The 15499-nt window shown below is 42.6% G+C and overlaps 1 protein-coding gene across 1 annotated transcript in view; it reads right to left on the bottom strand.

The window, feature by feature from the left end:
* SLC1A1 (solute carrier family 1 member 1) overlaps nt 1-15499 on the bottom strand; it is a 71590-nt gene that overhangs the window by 19691 nt on the left and 36400 nt on the right. The window contains exon 3 of the mRNA XM_057547718.1: nt 1670-1762. Coding sequence (XP_057403701.1) covers nt 1670-1762 — 93 coding nt within the window. The remainder of the gene's footprint in view (nt 1-1669; nt 1763-15499) is intronic.

Below are 15499 nucleotides of genomic sequence, written 5' to 3' on the forward strand. Positions count from 1 at the left end.
AAGATAGCACCCACAGAGCATTAAGAACCTCCCAGGGCACCTGACACCCCTCGTGGATCCATTTTAGAAGCAATAGGCCTGGTGGTACCAGGCAATACTGGGATGGGGACCCTGAGGTCCAGCCAAAACGACAAGCCTCAGTGGGGACCTCAGCAGCTGCCTTTATTACTTTTCCATCTAAATGAAGCAGAAAGAACTCTTCATGTGTGTTTTTAAAAAATGAAGGGGCTGTATTCCAGAACTGCTTCTGGAAACACCTGCCGATGAGAATCCTCTTTTTTTCTTTTCTTTAGCTTATGAGATCAGCCTAGGCAGGGGTTACGGTGAGAATAATTCATTTTCCAACTCAGGGCATTCACTCAACATCTTTCTGTAACTTTTACCCACAGTTGCTGGTTATTTTTCTGAGGGTCATACAGAATAAGCCTTATTTTCCTTTCATATCACAAGCCTTCAGATATCTGGAAAGCTGTTGTGTAACCCACAAAAGGATTTGGGTTAGGAAGTGTTGTGCTGTGTGACTCTTAGGGGGTGGAATGAGGACAGGAGTTCCAAGGAGAGATAGTTCTTCTCATTGTAAAGAAGAAATGTCTAAACAGAGAGCATCTGAAAGCCCCATTTTGGCCTCTAGAGGTAATGGGTTCCTCTTGAGGTGTTCAAGCAGAGGTGGGAGGTTTTAGGAAAGACCAGGTTGTTTGACTGGAGGGGAGTGAAGAAGAAAAGGCCCCATGCCCTTTATCACTCTTCCCAAGGAGAAATGCTAGTCCAAGGTGGGTAGGACTTAAGGATGCTGAGTGGGTCAGTTTTGCTAATGGGAGGAGTCACTGGGCAATAGAGGGGCAATGAATGGGTGTGGTCCACTCTTCCGTCTCAGGGTTGCAGAAAATAGATAAGCCCAGCTTTGTTCTTTTCGTTGGCCTCCCTCAGGAATCTCATGAGGAGATGTAGCTTTGATTTAAGGCGGGGTTCAGGCCCTCCTAAGTCCCCTGGCCTAATACCACTAAAATGTCACCACATCTTCATCACCTTTTATCAGTTCATTAAAGCAGAGCTGCAAGGGTCAAACTGGCTGCAACATCTGAGTACAGTCCTCTCCTCTCTTCCCACTCCGGGCATCCTTCTTAAGATGTTATGCTAGGTCCCAAAGGATGGAACATACTTTTTTCACAAAAGAGTGCCAACGGTATAAGAGCAACCATATTCCCTTATTAGAACATTCTCCCTCTTTCAAGGGGAATTTATACTTGGCAAGACTCTGTTAGCTCTGGCTACTACATGAAATTTGAAATGTAATGAAATGCTGTCTTTCTGGAAATACTTTATAATTATACTCAAAGCCACTATTATAGACTAATTATCAAGTTTAAAGATTATATTAGCTCTTGGCTTCATTTCTTTCTACCCAATAAGGTAGATATGTGGCACAGAACTGTCACCCTCTTTCTGTTTCTTACTAGAGACACTAATAAGCAGTACCACGGCTGAAATTCAGTCAGTATTATATTGTTCATATAAAATGTGCTGTGCTGACTTCAAGCCAAAAATTTTCATAGTAGTTTGACAACTGTAATTTCTGATTTTAAAAAAGTGTGCATTTTTAAAAGCCAACTACTTTTAAATGGAAAGTCACAATTATACAGAAAAATAAGGATTCAGAAATAAATTTTACCTAAAATTACAGCAATGACAGTGGTACAGAAATAATATACGACAGCACGTAGACCAATTTTTCCAGATATGTTGGAATCCAGTGCAGCAACACCTGAAACGGGGGAGAAATCAAATTATATTACTAAAAAAAATTTCCAGGACTGGTGGTGATTCAATCCTCAAGGTGTGAAAAAAAGAGCTGAGAGCTGTGTCTGCATCTGCTAGGCCTATCTCACACATTTTGTTTGAATAACTGCAATGGGCAAAAGAACCACTTCAATATTCCAAACACAGAATTAAGAGATGGAAGCCTAGTCGGAGGCAAGTTCCCCTCTGGCTAATCCCCACTACTTTAGCCCATAGTGAGTGCTGTGTCTTTGGCTCCTCTTGGGGGTGGTCATGAGACAGTAAAAGGAGTCCCCCCTTTTGCATCTGCTCTAAGAACTTTATCAAGATTTGCACATTATATCACTCAACATTCTTTTGGGATTCAGTATCAAGGAAAAGTTTACCTTGAAGAACTGAGAAAGTTCTTTCATCACATAATAAAAACCATGTAACTCATGATTGTTTCCCTTTCTGCCTTTTTTGTCAGGAATCTCAGAGTCAACTAAAAAACTTTTACATGTGATTATAAAAGTAATATATATGTTCATTGTAATTATCTGAAGAAAATAAAAATCATAAAGATGAAAACAAAAAAAATCACTTCATGTCATCAGCTGTAGTCAATATTCTGGTGAATTTTCTCCCCATATTTTTTTCTCAATTTTTGGTAAACATGGCTGAGATAATTTTATAGTTTTTAATCCTCTCTCTTCTAAATACTGTATTATAAGCATCTTTTCTTATTGTTACAAATTCACCCCGCAGATAATTTTAAAGGCTACATAATCTTCTGTCATGTGGCTGTACCATAGGTATTTAATCATCTACTTAATGATGGATCTTTAGACAATCTCAGGGCCAAATACAATAATAAATCACAGTAATTTCATTATCCATCCTGGCTAGCAAATTTCCTTCTTTTCATGATTTTTAAATTGCTTTTATGTTTACAACCTTATTCTGTATGGCTTTGATTGTGAGACTCCTTAAAATCCCAGTTGGAGTTGGGATATAAATAAAAATTTCCGAGGGCACAGGTAATCAAAGAGACTTAGGACCACATTGTTAGATCTAGTTTCAGATGGTCTTTGGCTGCCAGTAAAATGACTGAATGTTACCTGACTTGAAATGGTTGTGTAGAATGCCAAGGATAGCTGTAGAGGTGGAAGGCACACATCCCTCCTTGCTAGGAACCTCTGCGTTCCATCAAAGATGCTCATACAAATGGAATCAAATGATGCATCTCTCTAACTGGACTGCTTCTACGTGGGACACGAGGCAGGTTCAAAAGCGACCAAGTCATCTTTCAGCAAACTGTCATTTGAAGGTTTCAGACTACCCTGTCCGATTTCCAAAATGAGAATCACATTTTGAATCAAACAATCACCACAGAAAGTGATTTTTGAGTCTTCAACACACATGAGTTGTTCTATAACTGTTTGCAAAACCTGAAGCACAGGGTAGCAGGAAAAATGAAGAGGTTGTCATGAGGCAACCCCGAGGAAAAGGTCGTAAACCTGCAGGCTATCAGCAAGCACAAGTAGCTTTTATATTCACTCCTCATGCTATAAAAAGCCTATCCATTTTTTTTAAGTGACTAGGGGATTATGCTCCTCAAATATAATCGTACATAGTTGACGTACAGGAAAAATCTGTAAGGAAGCTATGATGATGATGATGACAGAAAAAGTCATCTCTCACTCTAAACATGCCATTCCTCTGGCTGTTGATTGCTCCTTATGAAGTTAATATTTTGAGAGAAGGGGCTCTGGCCTCTAGCAGTCACCCCAGGATGTTTTTAAGGGCTCATTCACCAACCTCCGGAGCAAGATTGTGCAATTACCATATGATGGGTATACTGCAGCAGTCACATACTAGAATAACCTGGATGATAGATCCTATTCTCTTTCTTTGGGAAAAAGAATGTGGTATGCTGAGCAGACTTTCTTTTCCTAATGTTAAGACAATTAAAAACAATAATTCTGCAAGAAACAATAACAACAAAAAAAATTAAGAGACACTGAAGGCTACAACTCAGAAACCAATGAACTATCTCATATTTAGCTTTGGTCTCTTAAAAAAGAGCAAACAATAATGCAAATATATAAGCTTGCTAAGTGTATTATTTGATTATAAAATGTTCCTATTCCATTTTTGAGCTCCATACATTATTTTGATAAACAATTATAATAATTATTCATAACAATAATGGTAGGTTAAAAAAAAGAAAATCACCAACTTAACAGAACTCCAAGTAACCTGTACAAACACCTGTATCCCTGATCTAACAGAAGATGTATTTTCAGATATATTGTCCTTTGTTAGACATCCAATTTAAGCATCTCCCAGTCCCTAAGGCACTGACAAGTGACAGGTTCACAGGGTGGCTGCAGAACTGTTCTCAGGTATGTTTTTCATGCCCGCTCAGGATTTTCTTCCAGCAGTGAAACAAATTAAATCTATGTGGGTAATTGTTTCCAGCATATATGAATGTCTTAATTTGTCTTAATGATTTTGTCATGGGCTGGTGCCCCTGCTTTTATTCCAGGTCCCAGCTGGCAATAAAAGCCTTCATAATAAGGAGATTCTTGGTGGAAATATTTTAAACAAATACAGCCCCCAAAGCAGTCAGCCAGCTCCTCTCTGCTGGAGTACAGCAACTCTCTTGTAGTTACTTTCAGGAAGAGCGTTGTTCCCCATTTCTCAAATCTACCTAGGTCCTACAGTTCTCTTGGATATATCAGAAGTGTATTCAAATCAACAGTCACACTTCTCCACCTCTCTAGAGTTACCACTCTAACTTTCTAGCCACCACTGATTGGGGGCAGAGTTCGCACTCAAATCCAGGTTCTCGACAATTTTTAACACAATGTTGAGGATGAGGGGTGGGTGACTGCCATAAAGGGAGGGAACATATGCAGGGAAACAGGCTAATATTTGAAAACCTTTATAATAGGAACATTACTGAACTTAACATGATTATAAAATGTCTGGATGGGTGGTCTAAACACCCCACCTGCCAGTAATAATGATAATTATAATAAAAATGAAAATGATAATAGACACTGTGTATTGAGCAATGACTGCATGTTAAGTGCATCATCTCCTTTTATGCTTACTATATAACCCCATGAGGTAGGTCTTATTACTCCCATTTTACAGAGAAGACCACGGCTCAGAAAGGCTAAGTGACATGCCAAGGTCCTACAGCTGGTGAGTGGTGGAGCTGGATCCCAACCCAGGTTTGACCCCGAGGGCCAGATCTTAACCACTATGTCATACTGGGTCTATCCACGTGCTACAAAATTCTAGACCAGCACTGCCCGTAGAACTTCCTGTGATGATAGAAATGTTCTTGGTTTGTGCTGTCCATTGCAGTAGCCCCAGCTACACATGGCTAGTGAGCACTTGCAATGTGGCTAGTGTGACTGAGGAACTGATTTTAAATTCTGCTTAATTTTAATCTCAATATAAATAGCCACATGTGGCTAATGGCTACCATACTGGACATCAGCATAATCTCTAGACCTTACCAGAGTGTCCAGCATTTAGTGGGTGCTCAACAATGTTGAATGAATAAACTCAAGCTTAAATATATTACAAAATTCAGTGCAGGGCTTCCCTGGTGGCACAGTGGTTAAGAATCCGCCTGCCAATGCAGGGGACACAGGCTCGAGCCCTGGTCCGGAAAGACCCCCATGTGCTGCGGAGGAACTAAGCCCGTGTGCCATAACTACTGAGCCTGCGCTCTACAGCCTGCAAGCCACAACTACTGAGCCTGTGTGCCACAACTACTGAAGCCTGCACGCCTAGAGCCCGTGCTCCGCAACAAGAGAAGCCATTGCAATGAGAAGCCCGCGCACCACAACGAAGAGTAGCCCCCGCTCGCTGCAACTAGAGAAAGCCCGCACGCAGCAACGAAGACCCAATGCAGCCAAAAATAAATAAATTAAATAAATAAAATTATTAAAAAAAAAATTCAGTGCAACCTGTACCTTGATAGCACAGGGGCGGGGGAGAGCAGGACGATAAACCAGATCAGCCACATCTCTTGGTGTGCTTTTCCATCACCATGCTGACCATAGTGCTCTAAGGCCGGAGGCTTATTCTTTTCTGGATCCTCCGTGTATTAAATAAGATGCTTTATGAATTTTGTACTCGATGCATTCCATGTGACAGAAAACACTGCACTTCTTATTGGTATTCCTCTCCTTACAAAGTGAGCCCATTTCAAAGATCCACTCCTGTGTCAGAGATTAGGAACTTGGCAGGTAATCTTAAAAACCACTCATACAGGGCAGTTTGGTATGGTTCCCAGAGCGGCCGACAAAAATACTTTTCACCCATAACAGACCTCCATGTGAGAACATATTTAGCATCTTAGTGTTTCTCTTTTTTTTATTCATTATTGGGTGCTCCACCCCACTCGCCCCTCCCCCAGTCTTTTAGATATTTTTTCCTCATTGCCATCCCATGAAATTTTAATAGCACAAACTGTTCATCTGTTCATGTACTAAATGTATATAAGTGCTCTTCACATGAGAAGAGTAAGTCCCCCCTCCACCCCAAGAACCAGCTTTTGCTGCCTCGAGGCCATATTGCTCCTGTTGAGAATGTGTGGTCTAGCTCAATGGATGTTGTCCTGCAAATGGTAACTTAATCCAGACCTTGGACTCTGAAGACAGCGCTTTTCAAGTGCTCACTTGTCACATGTAGCTGGTGGCTACTGCAATGGACAGCACAAATAGAGAACAATTCCATCATCACAGGAAGGTCTACCGGGCAGCACTGGACTAGATTTTGTAGCACATGCATGGAGCTAGTATGACATAGTGGTTGAGAATACGGCCCCCTTGACAAAGGAGAATGGGGAGCTATTTATGAGTACAGAGTTTCAGTTTGCAAGATGAGAAGAGTTCTGGAGATGAGTGGTGGTGATGGTTATGCAACAATGGGAATGTACTTAATGCCACTGAATTGTACACTAAAAAATGGTTAAGATGGTAAATTTTAGGAGTTCGCTAGCGGTCCAGTGGTTAAGACTCCGCACTTCCAAAGCAGGGGGCGCAGGTTCGATCCCTGGTCGAGGAACTAAGATGCCATATGCCACAGGGCATGGCCAAAAAAAAAAAAAAAAAGGTACATTTTATGTTATGTGTACTTTACCACAATTAAAAATAATTTTAAAAATTTAAAACTCCTTCAAAATTAAAAAAAAAAAAAGAATATGGCCCCCTTCACTTACTGCAGGGGAGGTCAGACAGCGGGCCCACCTTAGTCCCAAACAGGTGAAACATCACCGTGCTTTATCCTGGGGTTTTACTCTAAAGAGCCTCCTAGATTCCTGGCTTTCAGGCCATGCCTCATGCCTGGTGAAGTCTAGAGGACCGCCTCTTCTTACAGTCTACTCCCAAAACTCAATTCTTCTGGAAGCTAACACCTGCCCTTTAGCAACTGACAAATAGATGAGAGGGACTGTGCACTAATACACTGCAAAGCAAGTGCGACAGGATCTGCACAGAAATCAAAGGTAAGTGTTTGAAAGTGTTTATAGCAATTGAACAGAATTTTATGTCTGTTGAATGTAATAAAAAATCGGGCAAGTGTTTTGTGTGTCTTTGTTTTTTATATCTTCTTCCTAGATAGTTTACAAAGACTATTGATCCATGCAGATTGGAAATCTAAAAACCTGGATCTTTCCCGCCCACTTTAAAAACTGGATGCTCTGTAAAGCGCTGGTGCAGAGAACTGGTCCCATGGGCTTTCAGAGGAGCCAGAGGTGTCACCAGGCTGAGGTGACCAGAAGCAACTCGCAGCAGGCAGCATCAAGATGTGCCGGATTCTGACAAAGATTCTTTGCTTGGCCACACTTTAGTCAGGCTTCTGAACCTTTTCTTAGGCCCATCTGTGTACTTCCTTGCAAAATACAGTTTTAGCAAGAACCCTGCTAAGTCAGTTTAGCCAGAACCCCCTACCCTTGATATCTGATCATCCTAGATATCTGATCAGGTCTCTTAATCCTCTACCATCTCCCAGATGATGTCTGATTACTCTGGCCTGTCTTCAACATCAATCTTATTGGGTCAGTTTAGCCAGAACCCCCCTTACCCCTGATGTTTTCTCTTAATAATTGTCCATCCAGTGCCCCCCACCCCCATTGCTCCTTGGCTATAAATTCCCATTTGTCCATGCGCTATTCAGAGTTGAGCCCAATCTCTCTCCTCCACTGCAAAATCTCATTGTAGTGGTCCCTATACTTGTCTTTACGGTCCTAGGTAAAGTCTGCCTTACCATCTTTAACAAGTATCACTGAATTTCTTTTCTTTAACAAGTCCAGTTACCAGTGAGTCCAGGATTGTCCTTTAAAAACAGGGACAGTTTTGAGGCTGAGCTGTGGCCTAGAAACAGAGGTAGTCCTTGGAATTTAGGGGCACCTGCTAGCTCTTTAAGAAACCACACTTGTGTGCTCGCTTCGGCAGCACATATACTAAAAAAAAAAAAAAAAAAAAAAAGAAACCACACTTGTTTTTTCACCTCCGGAGGAGGCTTGGATGAGCTGGGGTGCTGGCTCCTGACCAAAGCAGTAACAATCTACTAGAATTTTTTTAAGAAAACACTGCAAAGGAAGAAGTTGCTGTGGGCTAAACAATAGTATGTTTTAAAAATAAACAACTGAGGGCAAAAGACTCCTCTGAGAGCTCTCTGATTGAGCTACCACCCACCTGAGAACAAAATTTTGTGATGCTCTCTCCCCACCTTGCCACTAAGGTGTCAGAATTAACTGTTACTGGAAGTTTTTTGGGTCTGGCATCTGATGGTGCTTCACAATTGTGAATGGACACATCATTCAAGAAACTCGTTGCACTGGGGCATCCTCTTATCCAGCGGACTCCTGTCTCTCCATCACCAGCAGACGGACCACTGGCACATGGAGAAACAAGTATGGGCTTCGGTGGGACCCCCTGGGATCAAATCCCAGCCTTCTCCCAAGGCTCCATCTATAAAATGGAGGGTTTTTAAAAAATATATATTTATTTACTTTATTTATTTTTGGTTGTGTTGGGTCCTCGTTGCTGCACACGGGCTTTCTCTAGTTGAGGCGAGCGGGGGCTACTCTTCTTTGCAATGTGCAGGCTTCTCATTGTGGTGGTTTCTCTTGTTGCGGAGCACAGGCTCTAGGTGCGTGGGCTTCAGTAGTTGTGGCACTCAGGCTCAGTAGTTGTGGCTCGTGGGCTCTAGAGCGCAGGCTCAGCAGTTGCGGCGCACGGGCTTAGTTGCTCCACGGCATGTGGGATCTTCCCGGACCAGGGCTCGAACCAGTGTCCCCTGCATTGACAGGCGGATTCTTAACCACTGCACCACCAGGGAAGTCCCTAAAATGGAGGTTTTAAATGCCTCTACCTCGTAAAGTGTAATTGTGAGGAGCAAAGTGAACAACCCCATCTTGTACAGCTGTTGTGAGGGTCAGAAACAGTACCATACAGGGCTATAGCACGCCTAGAACTTAAATTTTACTCGGTCAATAGCCTCCGTTATTATTGAATGAAATCAATATGAAGTGTGTCACTGAGCACATGGAAGGCACTACACAAGTGTTAACTTGTTCGTTCCCTCACTCTTACCATAATCCTTCTGTGTTCCTTCATCACATGGCCACTAAAGAGATCTTTTTAAAACATAAATCAGGCCATTTCACATGCAGGTATAAGCCTCTCGTGGCACTTAAGGTAAAATAGAAAATCTATGTATGGCTGCCTGCCCCCAGGCACCTCTTCCCAGGCTCTGGTCCCCAGGCAGCAGAAGGTTCCAGAATGGAGCTCGAGACTCTGCGTCAGTCCTAGGTGCTGCCCTTATGATCTGTGTAATCTTGGAAAATTGGCTGAATCTCTCTTCAATCTCCTGTTTCCTCATCTCTAAAGATAGAGAGGTAAGGTCCTACTTACTTTCATTGCGTTGCTATGAGGATAAAGAAGTAAGTTCATTCCCCAGAGAAAACAAGGCTGGCTATGCTCTCACTTTGTTGATTCAGGGCGGCCTGGATTAATACTCCTGGGATGTTAAAAGCGGGAAAGAGAAAAGGCAGAGGGGAGCATGCAAAATATATTTCTGTGCACGCTTCACCTGACATCTATTTTCCTTAGAGACATTAATACAAAGAACTGCCTTGAAATAGGTTCTATCACCTCCCAGACTATTCTGTGAAGTTAAAAAAATAAAATGGTCCCCAGCAAATGAACTAAAGGCTCTCACTTGCAGCCTTTGTCAGCAGGTCCACATTTGATGTTCAAAACATCTGTCAAGAAGCAATGGGCTGGTCTCCTGGTTCTTCAGCAACCCAGGTGCTGTTTTAACTTTTTTTTTTTTTTTTAATACCATAGAGGACAGTGGTGTTTGTAGTTGGGCCAATTTTTCAGAAGATTCAATGAGCTTTTATAGGAGGCTTCTTGTTCAATAAGCATTAAACACACCTCAGAGGATCTAAGGAGCTCAGCCGCTCTCTTCAAAGTCCGTGCTTTGACATCAGGATAGCTAACAGTTCAGTGAGACTTTTTTGGCTTTCTACCGCAAGCTAATTATTACCGAGCTCTCTCTTTGCTTCTCCTTACCTTACAAAGCTGGTAGCTCAGGCATCTGGGTAGAGGCTGCTTGTATGCTGAGGAACTCAACCTTGCTGGCAGAGCAAGCCTTTTCCTATTATTTTCATTTCCAGAATGAACGCATTGTGTGAACTCACCTGTGTGGGCTTGATTCTAATATTGGCCCTGTAGCTTCTGATGCCAATGTTGGGACTGTCTAGAAACCTCTGATAGTATCAGACAAAAAAGAGTAAGTTAAAAAATTATATAGCTCTTTCAGGGCGCTCTGACACAGTATTATCATTATCCCTACTTTACAGTTGAGGACGCGTTAAGTACCTTGTTCAAGGTTTCACAGCTAGTAAATGGCAGAGCCAGGATGCAAACCCAGGCAGTCTGGCTCTTAACCAGTAGACTCTCCTGTTCCTCTGTGATTGATACTGACAAAGATTCTTTGCTTGACCACACTTTAGTCAGGCTCCAGAACCTTCTCCTAGGCCTAACTGTGGACTTCATTGTAAAATCTAGTTTTAGCAAGAACCCTGCTAAATCAGTTTAACCAGAACCCCCAAACCTCAAAATCTGACCACTCTCCATATCTAATCAGGTTCCTCATTCTCCACCACCCCCAGGTGATATCTGATTAACCTGGCCTGTCTTCGGCAAGAATCCTGTTAGAGGTCAGTTTAGCCAGAATCCCGCTTACCTCCGACGTTTCCTCACAGTAACTTTCCATCCACTGATCTCACTACTCAGTTTCTTGGCTATCAACTCCCAGTGGCTCATGTTGTATTCATTTGGAGTTGAACCCACTCTTTCCTCCACTGCAAAATCCCATTGCAGTGGTACCTCTACCTACCATGATGGTCTGGAATAAAGTCTGCCTTACCATCTTGGAGTGTCACTGAATTTTCTTTTAAACAATACTTCCTCACCTGAAGCTTGTTCAGGGTGTTCCTTTGGAGATAATGGCACAGATGGGAGTCACTGCTCTAACTTGCTTCCCCACGCCTACAGGCTCACGTCGACCCCCCAGGAAGGCGCACAAATCACAGGAAGCCATGCCCTCAGCCTTCCATTCCCATGCCTCCTCCCCAGGTTTGCAGCATTCCAGTCAAAGTCTCACCGTCCTCCCAAGATGCCATGCCTTCTGCTATTTTCTTCTGCCTGGAATGCCTGCCTCACTTCATCTGATTCCTATCTCTTCTTCAAAACTCCACCCAATGTCCCCTCCCCTGTCCTCATTCCCACAAAACACTTATCACACAGCATTGCAATGTAGTTTCCCTTTCTTGAGGGACAGGACTTCTCTTTATATCTTGTATGCCCAGCACAGAGCCTGGGACATTGAAGATGACATGAATGAATGAATGAATGTAGTTTCCCAGATCCATGTATTCCACAAAGGAGGTTCCTTAGAATCCTCGCATGATTTCTCACTCATTTTTTCTTTTTTTTTAACAGGAGAAAAGTATACACCTTTATTTAATACAAATTTTACAGGACATGGAAGCCCTCATAAAGAATGAAGTCCCAAAGAAATGGCAAAACCTACTTGCTTTTACATTAGGTTGACAAAGAGAGGCAATTGTGGAAAAGTGACTAAAGTATATGAGGCTCACTCCTTTTTTTTTTTTTTTTTTAAGAAACAAAACCAGGTTAACTCAGTTGAACAGAGCTGTGAACCAGTCTAGCAGCACTGGTTTAGGCAAAAGGAAAGCTCATTCAGGGTGGATTCTCTGGGTTTCACTATGTTAGAGACTGAAGCAGGGAATATTTATCTCTTGCCGCTTTTCTCTTTATTACTGTGGCCAGTGGCACATTCATTATGGGAACTCCATTCCTTACGTATACAATGTACCCCTTCCTTCTTTGGAGAAAACACATTGTAGAAACCCAGTTAATATAATAAGTCCTCTGGCTTCAGTAACTGTGTTTTAACACAACAAAAATTTCTTGTTGGTCTTAGGGAAATGTTTAATTCATGTGTGCAAAGCTGTTTAGGCCATCTTATTTTCTTGGTTCCCAAACAAGTCTGGGAAAAGAGAAAGGAGGCACTTCTTGAAATGCAGGCAGAGTCCAGTGGTTCCAGATAGTGCACATGAGGTAAGATGTTCATTCTCAGCCTGTGTGATTTTAAGCTCCAGCAGTAATTTTTAAATTTATAATCCATCTTGAAGTGGCAATTTTCATAGAGACTAAACTATATAAAAAAGCCACCAATGTTTCAAGAAAAGCATGCATACTTCCCCCCATAGATGAAGTTGACATTGGATGCTCTTAGTTACCTAATAGCAAGCTGTACAGCCAAGTGATATGTGAGTCTTCAACTCTTATACCTTCTGGCCAACAAGGGGACTCATGGACTTGGGTGGCTAGCAGAAGACCTGGGATCCAAGACCAGGTGGATGGTAGGAACTTCAGCCTCTCGCAGGGTTAGTTTGTTTTCACATGGTTAACCAGTGTTTTCTGAATTAAACTGAACCTGTTTCAGGGAGGCACATGGCACGAGTCTTTCCACTGGAGGGTGTGGGACAGCTTCCCAGTGCACAGCCTATTATGAGTAAATGAATACGTATCCTTAAAAAAAATGCCCTCCCCAGCCTAGATTCCAGTATGTCATCACCTGCAAAGTCTGAATTTAAAAATAGGGGTCTCGGGCTTCCCTGGTGGCGCAGTGGTTAAGAGTCCACCTGCCAATGCAGGGGACACGGGTTCAAGCCCTAGTCTGGGAAGATCCCACATGCTGCAGAGCAGCTAAGCCTGTGCGCCACAATTACTGAGCCTGCACTCTAGAGCCCGTGAGCCACAACAACTGAGCCCGCGCGCCTAGAGCCTGTGCTCCCAACAAGAGAAGCCACCGCAATCAGAAGCCTGCACACCGCAACGAAGAGTAGCCCCCGCTCGCCGCAACTAGAGAAAGCCCGTGCGCAGCAACAAAGACCCAACGCAGACAAAAATAAAATAAATTTTAAAAAATATGAAACAAAAATAAAAATAAAAATAAAAATAGGAGTCTCCAAATACCTTGAGACTTCATCTGCTCTATCCTTCATTCTTGTGTCTCTTCACTTCTTATGAGTAGTATTTGCTTGGTGTGTTGGTTTGTCACTCAGATTCCATCTCAATTAGACTGTATCTTGAGAGTTAGAATCTAGTCTTAAATTTATCTCGCCAGAGGTCAGCTGCCAGCTGGTCTCCTATTATTTTGTAAATAAACATTTTATTGGCAACACAGCCAGGCCCAATCATTTACATATTACTGATTGCTGCCCTTCTGTGATAACCAGTTGGATAGTTGGGCAGGGACTGTAGGGCTCAAAAGCCTAAAATATTCACTATCTGGCCCTTTACAACAAAAGCTTCCAGATCCCTGCTTGAAAGGAAACCTACTCACACATATATTCTAATAAATACTGTTTATATCTAAGCCTTAATAAATACTGGCTGTTGCTTAATAAATACTGTTTATATCAAAGCCTTGGTTAAACCAGTAATGGAAAACCTTTGCCCCTGGAGGTGAGATCAAATGGTTGTCATCCCAGCTTCTGCATCAGGGGAGTAAGACAGCATTCTGGAAAGATGCTCAGGGAATTTCTTGGAGCAGGAGCCAAGGAGCTGTTCCATTCCTGTGCTGGAGGCTCCAGTCATTATAATTTGTATATTAAAGAAAAGGTGACCTGAATTTAAACTCACTGGCTGATAAAAATGGGCCAGGATTTTCCAGAGCCACAATTCTCAGGCATGGCCATAAGCCATTTCCCCTGCTATTTCCCTGGTGATGTGATATAAATACAGCTTACAGACCCTAACGTTAACAGGGCCTAAGCACTGATATTCTGAACATGGCCTGAGTGTGTCCCTCAGGATGTAAATTAAGGGTAGGATTCTGTTAGTGCCTACACTATACACCTCTGAAAATGCCTTGAGATTATGTCTATTGTGCCTTCTCTCTTTTTTTTTATATTAATTTATTTTATTTTATTTTTTATTTTTAGCTGCATTGGGTCTTCGTTGCTGTGCGCGGGCTTTCTCTAGTTGTGGTGAGTGGGGGCTACTCTTCTTTGCGGTGTGCAGGCTTCTCATTGCGGTGGTTTCTCTTGTTGTGGAGCACAGGCTCTAGATGCATGGGCTTCAGTAGTTGTGGCACGTAGGCTCAGTAGTTGTGGTTCACGGGCTCTAGAGCACAGGCGCAGTAGTTGTGGCGCACGGGCTTAGTTGCTCCGTGGCATGTGGGATCTTCCTGGACCAGGGCTCAAACCCATGTCCCCTGCATTGGCAGGTGGATTCTTAACCACTGTGCCACCAGAGAAGTCCCTCTTTTTTAAAGCAAATTCCAGACATTATGTCATTTCATCCCTACATAATTCCACACACTTTTGATAAAAGAACATTTTCTTACATAACTAAATGCCATTATCACCACTAACAAAATTATCAACAATTTCTTGATACCATCTCATAACCAGTGTATAATCAAATTTCCCTGATTAATGTGACATCTGATCCTCATCATCACATGAAGATTCTTCCTGTTAAAATAGCTATAAAGTAAGTAGTTTTACATCAGCAGAGGCTTTCATGGCAGAGGTATTTTTCCTACTTGTTATGCAAGATTATGCATAAGCACAGATCATTAGTCTTAGGCCTCAGTTTTGCTGTGTCTCTACCACTAATTGATGGATCCTTGGGGCACTCACTCCACTCTCGCCCACTTCCAACATGTATTCTCCTTTGTCCTAATAAATGTATAAAATAAGCTCTTGACCTGCTGGATTTATAAAGGCTTTCAAAACTTAAAAACTGTTCTTCCTGTGTATTTTCCATAGCCATCTTCTGCTTTACTCTCCTGGTTCTGTGCTGGGTGGGGAGGCTGAGGACCACTGCAGGGTTTGGGGGAAGGACCACACACCAGGTAAAGGTGGTGCTGAGCTGCAGGAACAGGGAGCAGAGCTGGGGAGGAGAGGGGGAGGGAAACTACCAGAGGGAAGGCTGGAGGAGCACAGAGCAGAATCCATCCTACTTTCTTCTTCTGGAAGGAAGGAAGGAAAGAAGGAAGGAAGGAAGGAAGGAAGGGAGGAAGGGAGGGAGGGAGGGAGGGAGGGAGGAAGGGAGGGAGGAAGGGAAGGAAGAAAGAAAATACAAAACAAAACAAAAATAACGTG

The sequence above is a fragment of the Balaenoptera acutorostrata genome, chromosome 6, assembly GCF_949987535.1.
Source record: "Balaenoptera acutorostrata chromosome 6, mBalAcu1.1, whole genome shotgun sequence".
Classification (NCBI taxonomy): domain Eukaryota; kingdom Metazoa; phylum Chordata; class Mammalia; order Artiodactyla; family Balaenopteridae; genus Balaenoptera; species Balaenoptera acutorostrata.